This window comes from Mchenga conophoros, linkage group LG2, assembly GCF_057382185.1.
Source record: "Mchenga conophoros isolate Kocher_MC1m ecotype Shallow Benthic linkage group LG2, M_conophoros_male_GT1.1, whole genome shotgun sequence".
NCBI classification, from domain to species: Eukaryota; Metazoa; Chordata; class Actinopteri; order Cichliformes; family Cichlidae; genus Mchenga; species Mchenga conophoros.
In genome coordinates this window covers 4386779-4409507 of record NC_140527.1, presented here as the reverse complement: position 1 = coordinate 4409507, position 22729 = coordinate 4386779, and the positions used below count along the sequence as shown (strand labels likewise).

Here is a 22729-nt window from a genome sequence, read left to right as displayed (position 1 = left end):
TCTGAAGTCGCTACAGCCTTAATAAATTAGGTTAGCTGGAGGCAGGCGCTTCACAATAAATGCAACTTCTCTCAGCGCCCCTCCCCCCTTGTTCCTGGAACACGATTTGAGCCCGACAGAAGCGAATAACTCCCATCACATAGTCTGACACACGAAAAGCATTTTTCCTATCAAATTCAGCTTCTTAGTTTGATCCACCTAATTTCTGATTGAAAAAAAAAGACATTTTGATAGGACACCTTGTGGAGATTGTTCTGCAAGCCATTTAAACTTCAGTCTTAGTGGTCGTGCAGATCTGAAATGTAAATTATGTTAATTTAATTCTATGTGAATTTTCAGTAGTGGTAACTGAGATTGGATATAATTTATTCATTTAACACATACGTATTTATCTTGTTTGGCAAACATGTTGCAAAACACCAACTGTAACCAAGTGAAAATATAGTTAAAAGGTACCACCAAGGTTTTATTATTATTGCCACTATTGAACTATTATTTCAGCTAGTTATTTAGCCAAAACATGCAGCAATGTGCAGGCAAAACCAAAGTGGAAGGAGGCCAAATAGGAGTGATGGTGATGGGCAGACCTCCACAAGGCACCTTCAAAACTGGCACAGTATGTGCTATGCATATGGAAAAACCATGAAATCCAAGCTGTATTATGGAACACATGGGATGGACAGTAAAGAAGGGCACTCTGCATGTTTTATAAAACACCCCTAAAACAAAAACACATACCAGCTTTACATCTCTGGGCTCCCACCTCTGCAAACCCTCCACCCAACAGATTGAAAACAAGCAATCAGACTGCCCTCAGTGTAAAAAAGCAACATAACAGACATCTTGATATACAAAAATATATTGATTTATTGTGAATTCATAAAAAGAAAGGCCAACATAAGTTTCCTTTTCCTACAGGGTGATCAGAATTCGCCAAGCACCATCATCCTATAAAAAAAAAAAAAGGTAAGAGAACAAAAGCATAATTTACACTCATGACCACATCAAGCAGTTCCTTTTTAAATCAGCACAAAACCTCAGATTGGTTTTCATTTTTTATTTAAACCCTAACAAATACTTAAGATTACTGTGGGAGTTTTAGTCAACTCTTGTACTGATTTTCTAGTGCTCATTAAAGCCAAGACATCAAGTATTGTCTTGCATTTCATCATTGAAGCGCTCTTTAGAACATCTTTCAATTAATCTGAGAAAACTGCTTCAAGAACCACAAAGACCAAGATTCACTTTTAGACAGTGGTCAGCAGACTTGAAGACTTAAAGCAGTGCTGGAAAAACCAAATAGCTGAATATAACAGTCCACTCTGTGTAGATGACTAGTTTGGTCTACAGTGTTTGTTTATGCAAATTCTGAGTGCATTATGGCTTTTACCTGATACAAAGTAGCATCATCTCCCCTCTGTTCAATTATATATGACTAACGTTCATTGTCAAATGTGGAGGCCGTTTTAACAGCTAGCCCACTTTGCAGCTGTTGAACACTTTAATAATTTAGGTAAGAAGCATTGAGCTGCAGTGGGGTCTGCCACCATCTCCCATGTTTTTATTCCCAACCCCTTCCATTTACTGACCCGTCATGTTTTAATTTTACAACCATCCATTACCACATTAAAACCCGACAAGTGGGTTATTTTAATTACTTATTTGCAAGTTAATAAAATGAAATGTGAAGTCAATTCTGTAGACAAATGTACAGTCAACTGTGTTGTTTACAAAGATCAACTAGATTTTTACTGGTCTTGCAAAACAAGTAAAACCAGAACTACAAGAGCCATTTGAACAGTTTCCCTTTGGCCAAAACCCCACAAAGCATGTGACTGACTTGAAATGCATCTTAAAAAGCTTTACAATTATCAGCTTCAAGTGTTAAATACTTTTGAAACAGCGCAAAAACGCCCATGCTCCCTATGAACATTGGTGGTTTCCAACCAAGATGTTGAATCAAGTAGAAAATTCTCAGACTTGACCTCAATTTTATTTGGGTACTGTTACTCAATGCCAAGTTCTCCTTTCATACGAGGATTTATTCTGGTATTAAACACAAGTTAATAAGTTACCTAGATGAAAGTCAAAACTGTAAAAGCTCAAATACACCAAAAAGAACACACTAACGAGGACTAAGAAAACGCTTTATTTTAGAAGGTGTTCCAGACCAAAAAGGCTAGAAAACCCCGATTTGGATTCAGTACTTATTTTTTTAAAACAAATGCATCAAAGGTGTACACTGGTTAGTCAGTAGCACTGGGGTACTGTATAATCAAAATTCCCTGGAAACCCAGTAACAGTTCACATTAAAAACCACATTAACACTGCCTTTGACCACACCGGGGGAATCCTCTGAAAACTGACTTCACCTGTGGGGGAAGAAGGCACAACCACTCTTTGGTCCCCACTGTCAGCGTGGAGAGACACACACCCCCATCGTTTCGGGGGTTACCGTCCTCGTGCCCAGGTTACAGAAGCAACCTGGAGGAGATGAGAAAGAAAACAACAGGGTGAGATTCTGCACCGAGCAAAGCTTCTCTGGAGGAGACTCCAATTTACTTGTTCCATCGTTTCATTTAATTATGGAACAATACTTGGACCCCCTTCCAACCCCCATCAAAAAATAATTAACCCACCCACCCCTCCCTTTTATTTATTTTAAGATTAGCTATATAAGACGCTGATAAATTAAATAATGGCACACGTGTGCACCATCTCAAAGATATGCCATACAATGACCAACACAGAGTGAAGACAGGTTGATTTACATACCTAGTTTGCTGGATGTGGATATCCTAAAGAGATATTTCAGACTCCTATCACAATCGACCCCAGGTAATCAACAGGGTCCTGATGTAGCCTACAAACAAACTGCTACGGCTATTTTGGCTGGGATAGCCTACTGGAATAAGAGTAAGAACACCTAAATGTAGGAATAATCAAAGATAAATATCAGAGCCCTCATGTCCACATAAATATATGTATTCAGAAGAAAAATAAAGAGTTATTAGCAATATCTAAAAACCACAATTTTAAAACAACGTCACACCCTACAAAGCCTACATGCATTGGCTGTGGGTAGACAACCATTAACCATTTCACCCACCTGAGTGTAAGGGAATAAACTGTGGGAATGATGCCATGTAACTAAAGAGCAACAAGGTGATGCCACTTATATACCTGTGGATGAACTTGAGGAAGCCTGGTTAAATAAGTAAAATAACTAAGCTAAGTGGTATAACGTTTTATTTAAAATGAACATACATGAGCATAGCAAATTGTTTTTTTTTAACAGTAGGTTTTGTTCTCCAGACATGAAAGTATACAATATACATTAGATATTGCTACAGGTAAAGGAAACATGAACAATATTTAGACTGAGACTGGCTGAGAGGTTTGGTACAATAAGGGAGAAGGAAACAGTGGTCCTGCATCCCGTCCCGCCTTTGCTGAATGACCCAATAAGTAAATAATACATGTCCGTTATCAATAATGACATAGCTATGAAAAACCATAAACATGCTTTCTCATCCTCATACATTGAAAAGTCACACTAAGTTTTCTGCAGAAAAAAACAAAATCGAAAACGAACTGCTTTAAAATGCAAATATTAAAAATAAATCAGAACTTGTCAGAAAAACAATCCTACATCGAAAAAATCCAAAAACAACGAGTGAACGCAAATAAAAAATAAATTCAACTCTAGACAACTAGACGCCGGAGGCGTGAGTACATAATAAAAAGCGATGTTATTCTTCGTCTTAATGTGTCCTAGTTGAACGGCAACAACCGCTTCTCGTTATAATCAGGTGTTCTGGGAAGTGACCTTCCTACCTGTTTGGGTTTGGAGGTCTTCGTAATGATTTGGGGGAGGGGGTCTTTGTGTCCGTATCTCTGCCATGGTTGGATTTCACGGCAGACGCCCCGTTACTGGCTTTGACTCTTGGCGTCCAATTCCGGGCTGAGGGGAGAGGGCAATTTGTGGGACAATAGTAGGGGTTGCTTTCCATCGTGCAGTCTCATTTAATAGCCGCCGCCGCCGTAGCCCCCCCTTGCGTAGCCGCCACCGCCGCCGCCGCCTCTGGTGTAGGGAGCTGCGCTCCTCTGGCCGCCGAAAGGTGGCCCTTTCATGGGGCCATAGCCAGAAGGATGCTGACCATAGCCGCTGCCAAACTCATTGTAGCCGTTGCCACCGCCATAGCCACTTCCCTGATCTCCATAGCCACCCCCATATGGCCCGCTGCCGTACCCTCCGTAGCCGCCACAGTTGTAGCCTCCGCCATTACCGTAGTTGTAGTTTCCGCCATAATCCCTGCCGCCGTAGCCATTTTGATTTCCTCTCATACCTCTACCGCCTCTGCCTCTCGGTGTCATAGAGGTTCTGTTGGCTGCCTGCATCTCCTGTTTGGTCAGGGCTTTCTTTACCTCAACTTTGTGTCCTTTGACGGTGTGGAATTTCACGACAACCGCCTTATCGGCCGAGTCGTGATCGGTGAAGTACACAAAGCCGAAGCCCCTTTTCTTTCCGGTCTCCTTCTCTGAGATCACTTCGGACTTCTCGACCTGTCCGTACTGGGAGAAGTATTCGGTCAGATGCTGCTCTTCGATGTCGTCTTTCAGACCGCCAACGAAGATTTTCTTCACCTTAGCGAGGGCCTCGGGCTTGTTTGCGTCTTCTCTTGCCACGGCTCGCTTCACTTCGACCGCGTTGCCATCGACGGTGTGCGGCCTAGCCGCCATTGCCGCGTCGGCCTCCTCCGGCGTGGAGTAGGTTACAAAGCCGAAGCAGCGAGATCGCTGGAGCTGCTTGTTCACGACGACAACGCAGTCGGTGAGCGTGCCGTACTGCTCAAAATGCTTGCGTAGGCCATCGTCGTCGGTGTCCACGTTGAGCCCACCGACGAAAAGTTTACAAAGCTGGTCGGTCATTTTTGAAAAATGGCGAATCGATTACACCCGAACACCCTCAACAACGCTCTGAACTCAAGATGGAGGTGGGGGAGAACGCAGCTGTATTTATATCATACGCGCTGTGACGACATGCTAGGCTGACTATTAGCGCCGCCTTTTCCGGTCCACTGCTGTTTCTTTTGTAGAAAAACACTGAAGATACATGAATAACCCATGATTTAAAAAGACTTAACTACAGTGAATAGTTTTGGCCATGCTACCCTTTTCTCACGTATTACCAAACCACATCGATCTCAAAAACTTAGACCTTAAAACATGGAGGTGGGGAACCTTGTTATGTATTGCGTATCTCCTCCTCATTATTTTAAAGAGTGCGAGGCTATGACCCAATAAATCGGATGAACAAAAAAAGACTTATTCTCTTTTCTATCTCTCCGAAATATGGCATTGGAAGATTTGCTAATGAAATTACAATTTTTATATTTGGTTTTATCTACGGCAGAGGATTAGGGCCACTGGGGAAAAAAAAAAAGTGGGCACGTCTTTTCCCCCTTTTCCAGAATCCTGAGATTGAAGTCAGAATTCTGACTTTTTTCTCAGAATTCTGGAAAAGAAGAAGAAGAAAAAAGACGTGCTCACTTTTCCCCAGCAGCCCTAATCCTCTTCCGTATTTATCAAGGTAAGAAAGGCTGTAGAAACTGAATAGGCTCTCAACTAGTGTGTGAAATTGTAGCAGACATTATTTTTCACTAATTTACACGTCAAACAGAAAATGAGAAAAATACTGGATTAATCTGGAGAAGAAAACCTTGTCAGTGGCTGATGTGTTTTCTGCAGAAGTTGCAGGTTTCGGTTGTAACAGATAAGCCAATCGTCCTGCCTATTTTCCCCTTATCTTTCCTGCCACGATCTCCATGTAAGTGATCAAACACAAAGAAAAGGCCCCTCGAATCCCGACGTCCTCGGGCTATGGCGATGTAGTTTCAGGTGAAAGACACGGCACTTGATTTAATTACCTTGTGCAGAGAATAACCACACCTACCAACAGCTTATGGTAATGCAGATTTCAGAGCAGACAAGAGCAAAGCAGACGGCAAACAAAGAAACACCAAAATCAAAGTTTACTGAAACCTTTATGAGGCATATTGCTCATGAAACAATCCCCATTTCTACTCTACCAACACAAACACACAGGACAGTCTGTGTCTGCACAGATACAGCTCCAAACTATAGATGGACACAAACGAGGTGACTCGTGGTTTGCTGATAAAACAACAGATGGAAGAAAGGACCGACCACAAAATTGATTATGTTAACCTGCATTTTTTGAGTATTCTGGGTGTTCAGGCTTGATTTTCAGAGTGACCTTTAGGTCCTTCTCCATATTATTTTATATCCCAGTCCTTCTATAGTACGTTTGAAAGCCATAAAGGTTGAATGTGACTCCTCTCCTCCTCCTGTCTTTGTAAGGAAAGACAAAGTCTTTACCTTCAGTAAAGGCATGTGAATGTATATTAAATGAAATGGTCTTAAAGCCTGTAATAATGGTGCTGCAAGCAGCTTCAACATAGAGTACAAGACTGGTAACGCAGCGCCATTGTCCTTCTCTTTATTATCGAGGCTTCACTGGGAAAATAGTTATGAAATTCAGACTGTAGGCAACGTCCAGTTGACTAAAAATCACCCAGAATGTCTTTTTTTAAAGGCAAAATTTCAAACAAACTGAAATAAACACCAAACCTGTCACACCAAAAATGGGAAGACTGTTTTTGTGTTTTTCATTTGGAAGCTAAAAACATCAGAGATGGTTTTCTTGTCTGAAAACTTAGTACATTTCTTTACGGGAGCAAGTACCGCTTAATTTATATTACTGTCTGTGAAACTACGAGCTTCTCCAGATATGAGAAATTATAAGCAAAAACCGCTTGACTGAGGATATTGAAGGCTACATCAGGTTTTAAACACCCGAGAAAACACTCAAATTTACACAGCAATCTGTGCAGATGGCAAATATTTTGTTTTTTTAAAATGACATTTCTCTAAAACTCCTGAATTTATAAATGAAGATCAAGTCCTACCTAATATTTACATTAAAACTGAAGCCTTTTGTAGCCCAAAACATCCTCCAGTTTCAATCGTGAGGGAGATAAATGTAATTAATCCAGTTAGGTAGTTTAAAGGAAGCATTTAAAAATATTCCCTAACAACCAACATAAACATGGCTATAAGACAAACGATGCAGACAGCATGCACCACAGGAGGAGATGTGACTAGGAAGCCATGTCTGTTCACAAAAAAGGCTCAAATCTTGTGTTAATGGTTAAAGCAGCGACTTAACACATTTCTGCCACATTATTTCAGTAACAAACAACATTTGTAAAAGGAAAAAAGTCAAAAGTAACCTCAACAGGATTTTATTTGTTGTAGTAAAATCAAACATCTATCTAGCAGTTTTTCCACTCTTCAGTCTTTTTCTCTACTCTCTAATCTTCAGTGTGAAGGCCTGTAAGATAATGACAATGCTGATAGTCCATGTGCTTGAATGGATCAGATTAAACAACTTCTAGCCACATCTAAAACAGAGTCTTAAAGGAGAGGAGCCCAGTTTGTCAGATAAAATGGAGGGGGCGGGGGGGCACGGGGTCTGGATGGGCTAACTTGAGCTGATCATGTAGAGGAACTGGATGGGTTGGGGTGGTGGAGTCTCCACGGACATGTGGGTTTTGTCTGTGGGAGGAAGGGCACTGGATCACAGCTCCACAGGTGGCTCTGAGCAGGCCGGGTCACAGGTGATGGGCGACGGGCCGTATCTGATGTGGTTGATACTCAGAAGCGTCATCCGAGCAATCACATGATGTACACTTTCTCCGCCTGAGAGAAGTTGAAGACTTCTTTGGTTCTGGGACACACCACTTTGTCATCTTGGCGAATGGACAGAAGAGACTGGAAGAGATAATAATGAAATATCAAGGAGTGTTTTATGAAACTTTATCATCCTTTAAGTCTGCATTTTAAATTGCTTCAACATGGATGGAAGCACCTTTATACAGTCCCAGCTGGCATCATGCAGTTTACTCACATTGTAGCCGTAAACATATCCATTAGGCAGCATCATGGGAGGGTTGTTTTCATTCATGACCTCTCCAGAGATTTTACAGACTAGTCTGGAATTGGCGCAGTGGGCCATGGGTAGAGGCTGAGCCAACTTGTTAAGAGATTTACTGCACACTGGGCAGTCTGGGTTTTTAGAGGTGCCATCCTCCTTGTAGCACTGACTGGTTTGGAAATGGGAGTTAAGGATTAATGCAGATTAGGGAATAACACACAGAATAGACCCCCCTTAGAACAAAAAGCACTATCCATCTTCATATAGCTTAAGAAGTTGAAATGACAGGGTTAAGAGTAACCACACACTGGAAGGATACGGTGTCTTGATGGCAGACAGACCAGCCTGCAGGGTGATGGTGAAGACAGAGTTGTTTCCCAGCTGATGCAGTCTGTAATTGTCATATCGGAACTGCTGGATCAGCATCTTCCAGCGGGCTGGATCCAACAGATCCTGATAGATCAGAAAGAAAAAGAGAAAATAAAAGGAAGATTTTTTTTACAACTGCATTTCTGAAAAATTAATAAATAAATAATCAAGTTTAATTTGGCACAGGGGGCTTTTATAATTTGTACAATATAAAAAAAAGTCTGAATTAAACAAAAAGGTCTACTTTTGTGTATAAAAGGCATACATTTGTCTTTGGTCTGCGCAGCTTAAAACACAACTGAAGCTACACCCTGTCTGGTTAGTAATGTTGGGACACCACAGGGTGCACCTTAGACTTCACGTATAAAACGAAATTTATGGTCGAGCAGAGGTTTGTTGTCCTCTCCATTCCAGGAGAGCAAAGTTATAACATACAAAGAGCTGAAATTTCAATGTTTAAAACAATGAAATTTGTGTTGCATTTTTTGTGGCTCAACAAATTGATTCACAAGGCTGGACCATCACTGACCATATTCTGGGGGGGCACAAGATTCCACACATATTCATCACATTTATCTTCTTGGAGCAGTTTCTAAGCTACTTTTATAGCAACAACAACAATAACAATAATAGCAACACTATGACACATTTTTACTTCCTCCAGAGTCTATTACAGTAATGCTCTCTTTTCTGGACCACCTAAAAAAAAGAAGCCCCACTGAAAGTCTTAGATTCTGACTTGGTCTTTAATCAGCGATGTTGATTTCAAGTGAATTGTGATTAACGGTTTTTCCAAGAACAGCTGAGACTGTAATCCTATCAGTAATGTAACTGCGTTGTCTAAATTAATTACAGTTTAATCCTTTTTAATTACCCCTGGCAGTATTTTTATTGAGCATGATTATATTTATGATTACTTTTATTATGATCATAAGTAATCATGACACTGAGGAAAAACACTATGATAATAATGAAAGCTACTAAGCTCTCCCGTTAATAGCATACTGGCAGGGAAGAGAGGCTGTTTCTGTAACTCTGGCACAAGCAGCTGGCACAAACACTACACTGGCTTGCCTAAAAGCGAAAGAAAAAAAGCCTTGGTGACAGTGTGCCATAGTACAATTCAGAGGATGTTGGAGTGGAAAATTAAAAACAGCAGTGCCACTGAAAGCCTGTACAAAAAGGGAATTGAGCTTTTTGTAAAAGACAATGGAGGCCCTCTGGTGGCTGGTCTGTGTCTATAGCGCTTTCTCTTTACTTCAAACACACAAGAAGTCAGGCTGGTTTGGTCACAGCTCTGCCCAAAGTGGTACCAATATTTCCACGAGGACAGACCCATGGAGTTTAAAGTTTTTCTCAAAATTTTCCCAAATGTTTTTCTTTCTTCTTAACACAGAGCAAGAGATTTTCAGCATTTCTAAACATATCAGTTTTCTGAGAAAGCGTAAATTATCTATATTTGAACACAGAAAACAAAAATGACCAGGTCAGAATTATCAGCCTGACTGAAAATCTGACCTTTTTATTGAGCCAAAGCACAAACTATTGCTGTGTAATGACTTCTGATCAAATCAAATGATATCCTTGTAGACATTCACACTGATAAAGACCACTAATGTTACCTTGTATGGAGAGATGTGCGTATCTGATGGAAAGGCCAGCATGCCCATCACCTGCCGAACCTCATCCAACTGTCCACCTTCTGCTTGGCTGAAGTGCTTTCTAGCATGTCTAATACACACAGAGAGACTCACAATCTCAGTAACGCAACTGCAAATGTGGAAATACGTGAGTAAACGGCTTCAGGTGAAAAAATTATTTGTGTGTGTGTTTTAAGTACCGCACTGCATCCATGCGCTTGTTTTGTCTGATGAGCTCAATGAACTCCTGGATTCTCAGACTGAACTCAAGACAACTCTGCCAGAGAAAGGAAAGATGGAAGAGGAGGCATCGAGTTTAAAAAAATGAGGCGACCCCCCCATGGTTAATTAATAATGTCCATGGAAATCGAGACAGAACAAACAGCAAAATGATCTGTTAATATTTTACCATCTAAATGGACTGAGCAGGGAAAAAAACCCACATCTGTTACCAACTGGAACTATAGTTTTTCTGATTTACATATTGCCCAACTGGCAAGAAGATAAACTAAACCAAATTTTACTAAAACAAAGCCACGTCCATATAAATAATTAACAGCCAACAAGTCAGATTATTGACTCCCGTCTGAATTCTACTGAGGACTCAGACCCTGTCTAATAAAATAATGTTGGGATTAAAATGGGAACTTGCTGAGATTCTCAGCAGAGCGAAAGCTACAAGAAAAGCAATCAAGACTTAATTTTTTGCATCAAAAACCGGTTACACTGCTGACTGTTGTTTATTAGAGCCAAAACTATGCAATGTAAAAAACTGATAGCAGGGGTTTTTTCAGGGTTCACTGGTATCAAAGCTAGTATTAACAATGCCTTGAAACATCATTAATTATTCTACCTTCATCTTGCGGAGGCGGGACTTGTTGTCATGGCACCAAGCCAGGCAAGTGGCTGTCTCCTGCCTCTCCAGAGACTCCTCCACCTCCTTAGCTGTGAGGAACATCTCAATGTTCACCAGATCCTAAAAACACAACAGAGACAGAAAAACAGAAAAACACAGGTTATTTCTGTATGTGAAAGGTATGTGTGAACGAGAAGACTTTTCTTTTAACTAACAAGCTGACAAACAGCTATGAGGATATTAATTGAAAGAAGAAGAGATCTATTAAAGTCTGATCTTCGCTACACATTTTTCATGAAGTCAATCATGGCTTAAACAAAAGAAATCTCCGAGGACCTCAGAAACAAGGACGTGATGCTCATTAGGCTGGCTATTGAGTACTCTCTATAGAGGCTGACAGACATTGTACAAAAAAAAAAGAGAAATTCAAGACCATTGTTACCCTCCCTGGGAATACTTGACTAACAAATATTCCTCAGAGAGCAAAATGTGTAATAGTACCCGAGGTGACAAAGTAACCCCGGGTAACGTGCTTCTCAGAAACTAAAGGCCTCTCACACTGGCTCACGCTCATGTTTTTGAGCCCACCATCAGCAGAACACTGAACAAAAATGTTATCCATGTCACGGTTGAATGGAGAATGCCACTGGTCTTCCAAAAGAACACAGCTGCTCATCTGCTGTTTGTTAGAGAAAAGACACTGGAACTGTTTGGTGTAAATCATAAGCACTACATTTGAAGAAATAAAAAGACAGCATTCCAGCATCTGAATCTCATCCCATCTGAAACGCACTGTACTGTTCGAGTCATGGTTTGTAGGCTTTGTCTGCCGGTCCTTAGTGAGGCGATTCATTTGAATTATACTACAAAATTCTAAAATGTCAGGATGTGCCTGTAAAAAAAAAGAAAAAGCAAACTGGGTCGTGCAGCAAGACAGCAATGCTCAGCACATGTCATTCTACAAAAGAAGGATTAAAAAGAGTAAAGGTAATGTTTTGCAACATGTGCTGAGCAAATTCAATACAAATGCTCTGAAAGGACCTGAAGCAAGCAGTTCAAAACGATGAAGCCACTCAGAATTTCTGTATCCAGCTGGAGGCCATTTAAGTCCAAGACAAAAATCACACACATCTTAGATGATTAAAAAAATATTATAAATATTTAAAAAAATGTTCTGAAACAGTATCTCGAGGACAAAAAACTGTAAAATAAGTGAGGGGAAAGGTTTTAGAGACAGGCATGGATGGGGGACGTCCTGTCCTGTATAGTAATCACTAATTACAACTAGTTTGGTGACACGGTTTTTAAAATACTGTGTAGATTTCATGCATTGGCTCATGAAATCACACCATTCATAGCAAAGTGATGTCTGTGCTTCAGTATTCAAGTAGTTGTTCTTCCAGCAGAAACTCTGATTGTGTGGGCTGCATTCAACTGAATCTTGCAGAAAAAGAGAAGCACTGTAATGCTTTTGGTGTGTTTGGCCAGGGCATGTTTGTAAATAGACAGTTTTAACTGACAGCACAATTTATTTCCATGCTTTTCAGTAGTATTATCCACAGACAAATGAACTTCACAGTGTTTGTTTAAAACACTGCATTTAATCTTGTAGTGATTCCACATTACAGAAACAGTACTCTCAGGCTACGTTCACACTGCAGGTCTTGATGCTCAATTCAGATTTTTTGATCAAATCCGAATTTTTTTGTCTGCTCGTTCACACTACAAATAAAATGCGACAGCAAACGCGCTCTAGTGTGAACGCTCAAAGCGGCCGCATGCGCAAAAGAAGACGTCACACACAACGCGCTCTGTTTAGACCCAGAGCAACAGTATTGTTTGACTGATGGACCTTAATATAAAGACTTCGGACTTTACGTTTCCCAATTTTTGCTTTAAGTTATTTTGTTATTTAAATAATAATGTAAATAGCCTAATAATGATCCTTATTGCTGTGTAAGAGGAGCGCTGCTTCAAAGGATAGCTGCAGATTTCTGTCAGAATCTGCAGATACAAATAAAATGTTCACGTTTCTCCAACGTTTTTTTTCCCAACAGTTTCACTGACATCTACACTGGATGGCCAGGAAGTGTTCATGGTGTCTACTCCGGAGCTGATAATTGGCGTCTGTCTTGTGTCAGTGACGTAAAAGACGGATTTAATGCGACTTGACCGTCAAACAGCAGTCGCTTTCTGAAACATCGGATATGTATCGGATTCAGTACCACATACGAAAGTGACCCAGATCGGATTTGAAAATATCGGATTTGTGCCGTTCACACTGTCAGACCATGATCGGATATGTGTCGCACAGGGTCAAAAAAATCGGATTTAATGCGCTTTCGCCTGCAGTGTGAACGTAGCCTAATGCAGGCTCCCTTTTGGCCATTTGGCTTGTTCTCCCATTAAAACTACCCCCATTTTAGATTTCCTATCAACAAATAGATCAATATCGCTGCAGATACAATTAAATATGAGTTGCCATTATCACTGCTCTTCCTGTTGGATAAACAAACTAATGTTTATCCATTATTAATGTAAAACCACATTCCTACTTAGGGGTGTCTACATGTTGTAGCTGTTTATTATGAACACAGGGCAGTGGGGAAAGTTGTCTTGTTCGTGTACGCGCTGTTGTTGGTCTTTTTGGTTTACCTTCAACTGCAAGTCTAAATCATAACAAAGAGCTTTTTATGGTGTAAAGAAAAAGAGTGTTAAGAACAATGAAAGCTGTCCAGTGTAGCCACAGCCTGTACTTCAAGCTGCTGCTGAATTCCACTCTTGCTCCCTTTAACTCTACCCAGGGGCGGAGCGGGGGGGTGGCTTACGGGGCTTAAGCCCGGGTTGTTTTGTCAGAAGCCCGGGGTATTTTGGAGTGTAATTTTTTCATAGTTAGATGCCTGGCTGACAACTGTATAAAACAAAAAGTACACACAATATTCGAAGCACATAGTGCACACTGTGGGAATTTACGACTGTGCGTGAATCCCCCCTGATATTGGTATGATCCAAGCTCAGGCACTAAGCGACTGAGCGAGGGGGCGGGGCAGCTGCTGCCCGTGAGTGCGCTGTTGGAGAGACGGAGCCAGCCATACTAAGGAGAGCTTAAGTTTGACCAGGTACCAAAGCAAATCATTCGTACTGTACAAATAATGTAAATATGACGGTGCATCACGAAAGATTGATATGAAACTGATCACTTGACCAATATTACGTTACTTGCTCTTCAAGTGAATCAACAAATGGCAAAATGAAAAGCCGAACAAATGCTATTTTTTTAGAGAGTCTTAGCTTACGTGTGTTTATTTCATATTCTCAGTTCTTACCCTCCCCGACTAAATCGGTTTCAGTTATGTACTGAAACATAAGAATGGACATTAGAGGCTTCTTTCAAAGAAAAAACTCAGGTAAATGTTATTTTATATATTATGCTTTGTATGTTGTTCAGTATATTTCTATGCAAAACAAGAGGGATTTCAGTACACAGCAGGATATTCACATTTGTAACCAGACATTTACACTTTAGGGAGAAAACATAAAACATTTTTACTGTACAACATCAATTTAGAGTAAATTTTTGTTTTAGATAAATATTGAAATATATTTTGAATTAGTTAAATTTCAGAATAAAGAGAGACAGAGCTATTTTTATCTCTTTCATCAAATTTAGGAGTACATGTACACTAAATTTATTGTTAATTAATAAGAAAACTCCAGACGATTCCATTCTGAGCTGAAGAAGCTTCTGATAGGTTAGTAGAGTCCATGTGAGTAAATTGGTGGCACAGCTGTGGATGCATATAAGGCAAAACACAGAGCCTGTTTCTGTGACATGGGAAAATCAAGAGATATCAACCAAAACACCAGGAAAAGAACTGTGGAGCTCCATAAGTGTGGCTCAATTTTGAATACAATTTGGTGCCATTTGCAATTAAGAAATACAGATAGTTTCTCTCTTTACTCTTAAAGTTAACAAATATGTTTTTTATATTTATCAATCTAAAGAAATAAACATTTAGTCTGATTTGATGTTACAATTAAAAAAGTGTTTTTATCTGAAGAGTAAATATCTGGTTTCAACTGTATATTTGATGATTGTCAGCACAAAGAGGGAGAGAGAGGAGAACGAGGACAGAACAGATGAACAAGAGCAGGTGAGACACACATGTTAGTCAAATGGTTGTTTACCAAAAGTATCACCGTATCACAGGTCCTCATGTATCTCGTACCTAGTGTTTCTTTTTAGGTTTGTTATTTTTCAAATTCTGTATTTATTAAGTTCTGCAGGCTTGTTTGCACAACAAGGCTAAATAATTATATAAACTTTTCTCAATCTAAATATTGTACTTTGGTAGAATTAAAAAATAAGTGTAGTGCAGGTCTATGATGATTTTTAGTGCTATCATCTAGTTCTGATTCTGGTTCTGTCTTGGTTAAGTCCTCAGTAGTCCTGATTTTGAACTGTTGTAGTCCTGTTTTAATTCTGGATCAGTTCTGGGTCTGGTTGAATTGGGGTTTAGTCCTCGTGTCTTGATACAGCCCTGACCTTGTTCTGCCTTGCTGCTTAATTAAAAAACTAGTTTAAGGTGTCCTGCACATGTGATATATATTTTTCCCTATATGAAGTCATTCTTTTTTGAACAGAGCCTATTAATCTTTCAGTCATTTCTACACCCCCCCCCCAAAAAAAAAAAAAAAAAAAATCCCACATGCATACTACTCTTTGGGCTAAGCCCCGGGTGTTTCAAATGTCTGGCTCCGCCTCTGACTCTACCTCTGCCTATCATCACCACCGTAGTGCCACATGCTGCTGTTGTTTTGAATGACCATATGCAAGGACATGTGCAAAGACAGAACATCCATAATCCTTCACTCTCAATAGCCAAAAGCCACAGAAACACAAGGACAGTACCATGGATTCTGCTTTAAGAGTCAGGGCTGTATTCACTAAATCTCCTAACAGCCAAGGAGCAGATGGAGATCCAGCAGGGATCTGCCACAGATCTGAACAGGGCCTGCCACTGACCAACCAGCTGGTCTGTATCAGCGAAATCCTTCTTGGAGTTAAACACTCTGTATATAAGGAACTGGTTAAAAGTCCTTTAAACTGATGTGCAGAGCGACAAGTTCTGCACATCAGAAGTTAAGTTGCAATTACTCCTGCACTACATACTGACAGTAAAGGTTAATACCTTTTCCCCTTGCAGATACATAATACTGGATCAAACCCTCAGTAAATAAATGTAAATCATAGAACAATTTCTTTAATTAGGTTCTCTTTTTAAAAAAATGATTTCAGGTCATATTTATGAAGAAATACAGAAAACCCAAAACCTTTGCCTCTTTCTGTACATGAACTGTAGGAGCCCTGTAATTACCTCTATACCGCTCTGTCTGGCCAGTTTCACAGCTGTGTTGTAGTAGCCACAGCGCAGCAGATGCTCCACCATCATGCGGTCCATCCGTTTCTTCTTCCACAGGTTAACTGAAGCTGGCTGGTCGCTGCTGTGCTCCTTTAAGTGCTCGATGCGACGCTTACACAGCTTGGCACTCTCGTCTTCTGCTTGAATGGACTCTGCAGCCTACGGGACACAAACACAATCACGAGAGCTACAAAATGCTTCCTGTTAATCGTTTCTCTAAGAAGGATAATTAAAATGAATTGTTTATGACATGTAACATGGTTGACTTTAGAACAGGAACAAACCCTGAACACTGAAACCAAGAAGTCAGAAACCTTGAACGCTGCTCAAGTTTCGTTGGAACAAAACTGCTGCTTTCTGCTTCACAGACATGGCAGGATGGAAATTATGGATCACAACCACAAAGGAGTAATTTCTTTCCACTGTTACATGCAGTAAGGACTCGGTGATCCTTCAGCACATAATTACAATCCTAGGCTCGCTTTTCAGCACATCTTGTACTTTTAGAGTAAATTGAAAAAGAAACAAATATAAAATTGTATAACACCAATTTAGATAAGCATTGTTTTCCTGGTAGAAATGGAACAAAGCATGATTTATTTTTCACTTCTCAGATTTCAGATGCCCAATCAGTGCAGTGTCTAATGACATCATCTGATACACAATTAAAGTACCCCCCCTTCCCCCGCCCAAAATGAACCTTTTGTATCTGCTGAGAATGTCGACATAAAGGTAAATTTTTTATTTTTTAAAAAAAGCAAAAGTGCGATTTGACAGCTCAACACACGAGCCACCCTTGGAGCATTCCTTGGCAAACAAATGCAATCCACCTAATGAGGTGCTTTTGCTAAAACAGTGATTACTGTGGTTTTCCATGGTTGGCTCTACGTGAAGCAAGATTTTGTTTGTAAAGAAGATAATACGTGTGATGCATAGATGTATAACAGCTTTTCTACTCCAGGTTAACAAGATGTAGGTGGTTGGTTCTGCTTTACCTCTTCACACTATTTTACATGTTAGGCAAAATGATGGTGTGCAGACGGGTTCGAGTAACTTAGAAAGGCCCACAGAGCACGACCAAAATTTAGCTGCACGATTGAAGTACCTCTTTTAAGGCGTGCACTTTATCTCTTTACAAAAAGCATCAAATTATTTCTTCCCTCAATCGCATTCAAACAGCTGCCAAGGAAAATTGAGATTTCTCTGGCCTTCTGGAAACCGTTTTCTCTCTTTCCAGAAGCGAGATTTTAAATAATGCCAGAAACATTTTAAAACACAGGCCTGTAAGTGTAGCAATGACAACATACACAGGGATGACTATTATGATAGAACTATATACAGCTGCACAGTTGCACTTGAAAGCCATCTTCCTGTTGGGCCTGATTATCTCTGTAATTGCCTTTTTGTATAAAAAGCAGTGCTTCTGACTGCTTCCAGAGAAAAGGCTAAAGTTGAAACTGATAGAACCTCTATTGTGTGGTCAGCTTCAGTGGAACAGAAAACAAGCAACTGCAGAGAGTCAGCGCCATCGGAGATTTACTGTTAGGGATGAAAAGAACATGTGCAAAGCTATGCATGTTCATAAAATCAAGTGTTATCATAAAAGGTGGCGGAAAATATCGACTTTTGTGCCTTCAAAAACATGATGTTCAAGAGCTGCAAACTCCCTCACTAAAACTAAAAGGAAACTTGGCACTCTTACCAGTCTGGAAGGACTTGACTGTTACACTTGGAAAATGTGTATGCCTGTATCTCTTACCTTCCTCTTCAGGGCACTGAGTTTCTCCACCACTCCATCCAGCAGGGACACCACCGAGTCAACCACGGGGAAGCTGCTGAGCGTTTTCTCCAGCTCTGCAACTACCATTGTGACGTGACTCGTCTCCCTGTCGATGTTCTTCTGAGCCGCTCTAAAGCGTTTGTTCAGAGTCTCGTATGGCACCTGTAGACATCATAAATGTTCTATTTCAGACATTCATTCAAGGGGATTAATGCATCTTAGTGTAATTTTATAAGCTACGATTATAGCTCAATATGTGAATTACCTCAAGACAATATGGTAGAAAACTGTTTAAATACTAAAGCTTTACTTTTTCTTATCCTTGATACAGAACAATTGGCCATCATTATCCTTAATTTGAGATGTTCTGTTCTCTAATTTATGCCGTTTCATCTGGAATGAAGAACAAAAACATGATGCTAAACTCCTGCTTAAACATTTCCTAATACTTAAACTGAAAAACTGCAACAGATTTCTGTAAAAATGTTACTTTCTCCGTCAGTTCACTTTAAATAAAACTTCCATATCAATTTATGGTCATTCAATTTTAGAAAAGCAAGTAAGCTGTCACAACAGATTCAAGAACTTCATCCAGACCACAAAGAGAAGGGGGGAAAAAACAAAACACCATTTCCCCTCACCAGTTGGCACACACTGGAGCGCAGTCAGAGTCTGTAAACTTCTGAAAACTCAGCTTGAAAAAGCTAAAAAAGCATTCGAAACCACGTCCTTTTCAGAGAAACCTGCTTTGTTAAATGATGTACTTATTTTCTTTGCACAACAATAAAAGTACTTAACTAGTTTCATGTGATTCTTGATATTCCCTCTGCTGACATGCTGGATCAACAAAAGAAGTGCTTTGACCGATTGAAAGGAGCGTTTCTTTTAATTCAGAGCCAAGTTTATGTCACAGATTACTAAGATGGCGAGGAAGGAATCGGGGGGGACAAACTGGAAAATGCAGCACCAAATGCAAAGCCCAAATGGGCCGCATTTCTCAGATAGCTTACTTTACCACATATTGGTATATACTCCAAAAAAAATTATTGGATGGATTTTTCGTATTACACTAACAGCTCCCATCAGAATATAACAGAGATTAAACATTACCTTTATGTCAGCCTCCACTCCCTAATATCTTTCAGTGACGACTACATTAGAGTCAGGATTCGCCACAGACAAGGTTTATACTTACTTATTGACCAGCAAATATTCTGGTTGCCCAGATCAACAAATAACTACCGGTACTCACAACTCAAATTTTTCAACACAGAAGACGATGATTTTAGCAAGATGTAAGGAAGAGCCGAGGTATATTTATAACGTAGGTAAAAGGTCTTTCCTGGCTCAGAGAGGGTCATTGGAGATAATCAGTTTGCATTATGTCAAAGTCATTTCAATATGTCTGTGTTACATTTTTAATATAAATCTATTAATTGTCCTGCTGTTATTGGCCAGCTGACAGGCACAAATGTGTAGTCTCCTCAGTTCACAACACTTATTGAACATGTCAATGTTTTTGATTTTGTTCTGGGGAAAAACACATGTAGCAGGCTTTGGTAACATAGTAATATAGTAGCTAAATGGTAGATTGGTAAGCTCTAATTAACTTTTACAAAACTCGGTGCTCATTTTTTTAAAAAGCTGCTTGAAAATGATTACATATTTTTTCTGTGGCAGACTCATCCTCATGGCAATTCAAACAGACTCATAACTTTTTCTGTAGGTGGTCATGTCAATGGCATACCTGCTGGCACAGACTGTGCTAACCCAGGGTTTTTCCTGGCTCAAAAAGAAGGCTTTGAGGGTGGTGACCACACATGGAAGCACACATTCTCCTTTATAATTTAGCCATAAAGTCTTTTGTTAACAGCTTTTCAGATACATTTTTATAAAATAAATAACACATATTCTTAAATAATCCATAAGGCCCATGTCTGCAAAAATTTTTTAGCTGCATGTTGGGAAAACTGAAATATCCCCTTTCTGAATTTGACTGGCTACTAGATGTTATAACATTGCTAAGATTAGTAACCCCTTTATGATATGACCTTGATTTAGTCAAGAGTGAACATGTAATTCAGCCATGAACACAAAGCAGACTGTTATCACAGTAAAAGCCATACAGTATATGAGTATGGTGGTTATCATTCATAATTGTTTTAAGTGAATCCTTGGAAGAGACAACAGGAAGCCCATTTCAAACAGCAAACATTACATATTAATAACAATCACAGTAATAATCAATACAAGGCTCAAGTGATTTAATTATCATTTTGACTGCATTTTGCTGTCAACATTTTAATACCTTTGTGTCTTAATTGTGAGATCTTTATATATGCTTAGTAATGCAGAAATACAGATCAGATTAGAACCTTCTTCAGTTTCTGGGACAGGCATTATTACAATGATAAAATTCTGCTCAATACAGCTCCAAATGTAATCAACACTGCTGTCCTGCAGCTGTAGACTCCCATTTGATGCCAATTACAACCATCACTCCTGTCTTAAAATGGTGCCCATCATCTCACTGCAGCATCCAACCATAGCAGCCAGAGACATCCCCAAACCAAAGCCATGCATGCTCAGCACAGAGGCATTTTAACATCAGCTGCAGCAGGAAATGCCTCTATCCATCATGCAACATTACACAATTAGTTACCACACAAAAGCAGTAAATGCGCCGGTACTCACAGCCCTGCTGTCTTTATATGACGACGCTCTCCTGATCACAGGAAGCAGCCCGGACCTGTCTTTTAGCAGCGGTGTCGCAGCAGCAGCGTTATGTGGAATGGAGGAAAACCGTGCGTGTGTGCGGCGGCGGCAGGCTGTGATTTCTCTCACTGGCCATTTTGAAGTACAGAGAGGCAGCAGCAGCAGCAATCTGATGACACTGCGCTAACTCACAGTGCTGCTTCTCCGCCTGACAGCACCGGGTTAGGGGATCTTCCTCCTCCCCCGAAAGCTTTAAACCCACGTATCTCCGAACCAGCCCGGATTTCGCTTGCTTTGACGTTATGAATTGGGCAGGCTGCTCGTTAAACACGACAAATACTGGTTTTAAGTGCCGTAGCTAAGCTAACGGCCGAGTTAGCAGGCCAATCACGTTTGCATGTCACTTCTCTGACTGGGGGCGAGTAACCATGCTGCTTCCATGTAACCATATAAACTGTAACCCTTAAACCTCCTATCCCAGTCTTTTTTAAATGTCCAGGTCAGCGCAGGAGACAAGCTGTACACTCGCACACATACACTACACAAAAAAGCATGCTTCCCACAGGCCAGCCATCTTTAAGGTGATGCACCCTTAGGTAGGTGGTAGGTACTTAGGTGAGCTCACGAGCCATGGTTAAAAGGATAATCAGGCCAAACCCAACAAAAAGTCAAGCGATCAGCTTTTGGGCCTCTGACGGACTCAGAGTCCATAATAAAAAGAATTAACCCAGCAGGAAGCTAACCAACTAACCCCCAGCTTATATCATTTAGGGGACCACTCATATTTTTACATCCGTTCATAAAAACAAGCACTTTACGGACACTGGGTGCCTGGCTAAGCTAATTCAGCTAGCGTTAGCCTCCCTGACGAGTTCACTCGCTATCTAATGAACGACTAATTCCGATTTCTTTCCAAGTGGCACAGCACGCATCGCGTATTTTTGCAACAGCAGACTCATTGGGCTATCAATATACACCATTATGCGTTTGTGTTTACCTTCAGGGTGGGATATTCTTGGACTTTGAGAGCCATGGACAGTTGAGATGCTGTCTCCTGCACCGCCATCTTGGTTTTGTGGTTTTCTTGTGGTTGTTTGTGTTTTTTTTCTATCAGCTCAGAATGGGCTCAGCGCTCACTATCGCCATCTGGTGGGACGGTGTAAGTACTGACCCTGAAGACGTTCAGGATTCAGCACTTACTATGGAAACATAACGAAGTGACAGTTATACTCCCTCCCTAACCTTGTGCACAACATTTACACACAGCACAACACGCACGGACGTACATACACAAACAGTAGGAGGAAAATAAATAAAAAATAAATAGGATAATAGAAAAGTATTTATATCTTACAGTTATTTGCTTGCATTCCTAAACATAAACGTTTTTGTAGTTTGATAAATTCCTCACTTTTCAGAGAAGTCCAGTGTGTTGCCTCAAACTTGGGTATAGAACATTATTTTGGTGGGTATTTCTGTCTAAGTAAAAAAGGATGTAAACAGTAAGGACATAAGACATTTAAACAAGTGCAACTTCCACCAATACTTTCAGATTTGCAACTCTGAGAAATGAAATGGGAAAAAAAAGACTAATACACCTCCAGGAAGAAGTACAGAAAGGTGGTGACATCCAGGATGAGCGCTGCACTGTTTTAACCCATTCCAGTTTGTCCTGTTTAGTGAAAGGTGATTTTGTTTTTCTGTGTGTAAGGATGCGTTTCAGCCTATTTGCGTGTTTGTACACCTCTGAAGTACCTGCTTGATGGGCGAAGCTTGAACAAATGGAGGTCTGGAGAGTCTTTGTGGCCTTCTTCACACAGCAAGTGGTGTAAAGATGATCCAGATATGGTAGCTCTGTGCCCACAATCTTTCCACAACATGCTGGAGGGCCTTTTGTCAGCTTTGGTACAGCTACCACACCAAGCT

At 40.3% G+C, this 22729-nt stretch overlaps 2 protein-coding genes across 2 annotated transcripts; both read right to left on the bottom strand.

Annotated features, from left to right (window-relative positions):
* Positions 1–843: 843 nt before the first annotated feature.
* LOC146581558 (heterogeneous nuclear ribonucleoprotein A0-like) lies at positions 844–5010 on the bottom strand. The gene is made up of 3 exons (XM_085283831.1): positions 3838–5010; positions 2373–2484; positions 844–948 (listed from the first exon to the last, which is right to left on the bottom strand). Exon 1 carries the CDS (start codon positions 4930–4932, stop codon positions 4027–4029), a length of 906 nt encoding a protein of 301 aa, XP_085139957.1. The 5' UTR covers positions 4933–5010; the 3' UTR covers positions 844–948; positions 2373–2484; positions 3838–4026.
* Positions 5011–6028: 1018 nt separating this feature from the next.
* On the bottom strand, positions 6029–21957 carry maea (macrophage erythroblast attacher, E3 ubiquitin ligase). The gene is made up of 9 exons (XM_085283806.1): positions 21801–21957; positions 18068–18250; positions 16264–16467; positions 10883–11005; positions 10230–10306; positions 10012–10120; positions 8340–8473; positions 7994–8189; positions 6029–7857 (listed from the first exon to the last, which is right to left on the bottom strand). The coding sequence occupies exons 1-9, from the start codon at positions 21867–21869 to the stop codon at positions 7762–7764; spliced, it is 1191 nt and encodes a 396-aa protein (XP_085139932.1). The 5' UTR covers positions 21870–21957; the 3' UTR covers positions 6029–7761.
* Between the last annotated feature and the right edge of the window lie 772 nt (positions 21958–22729).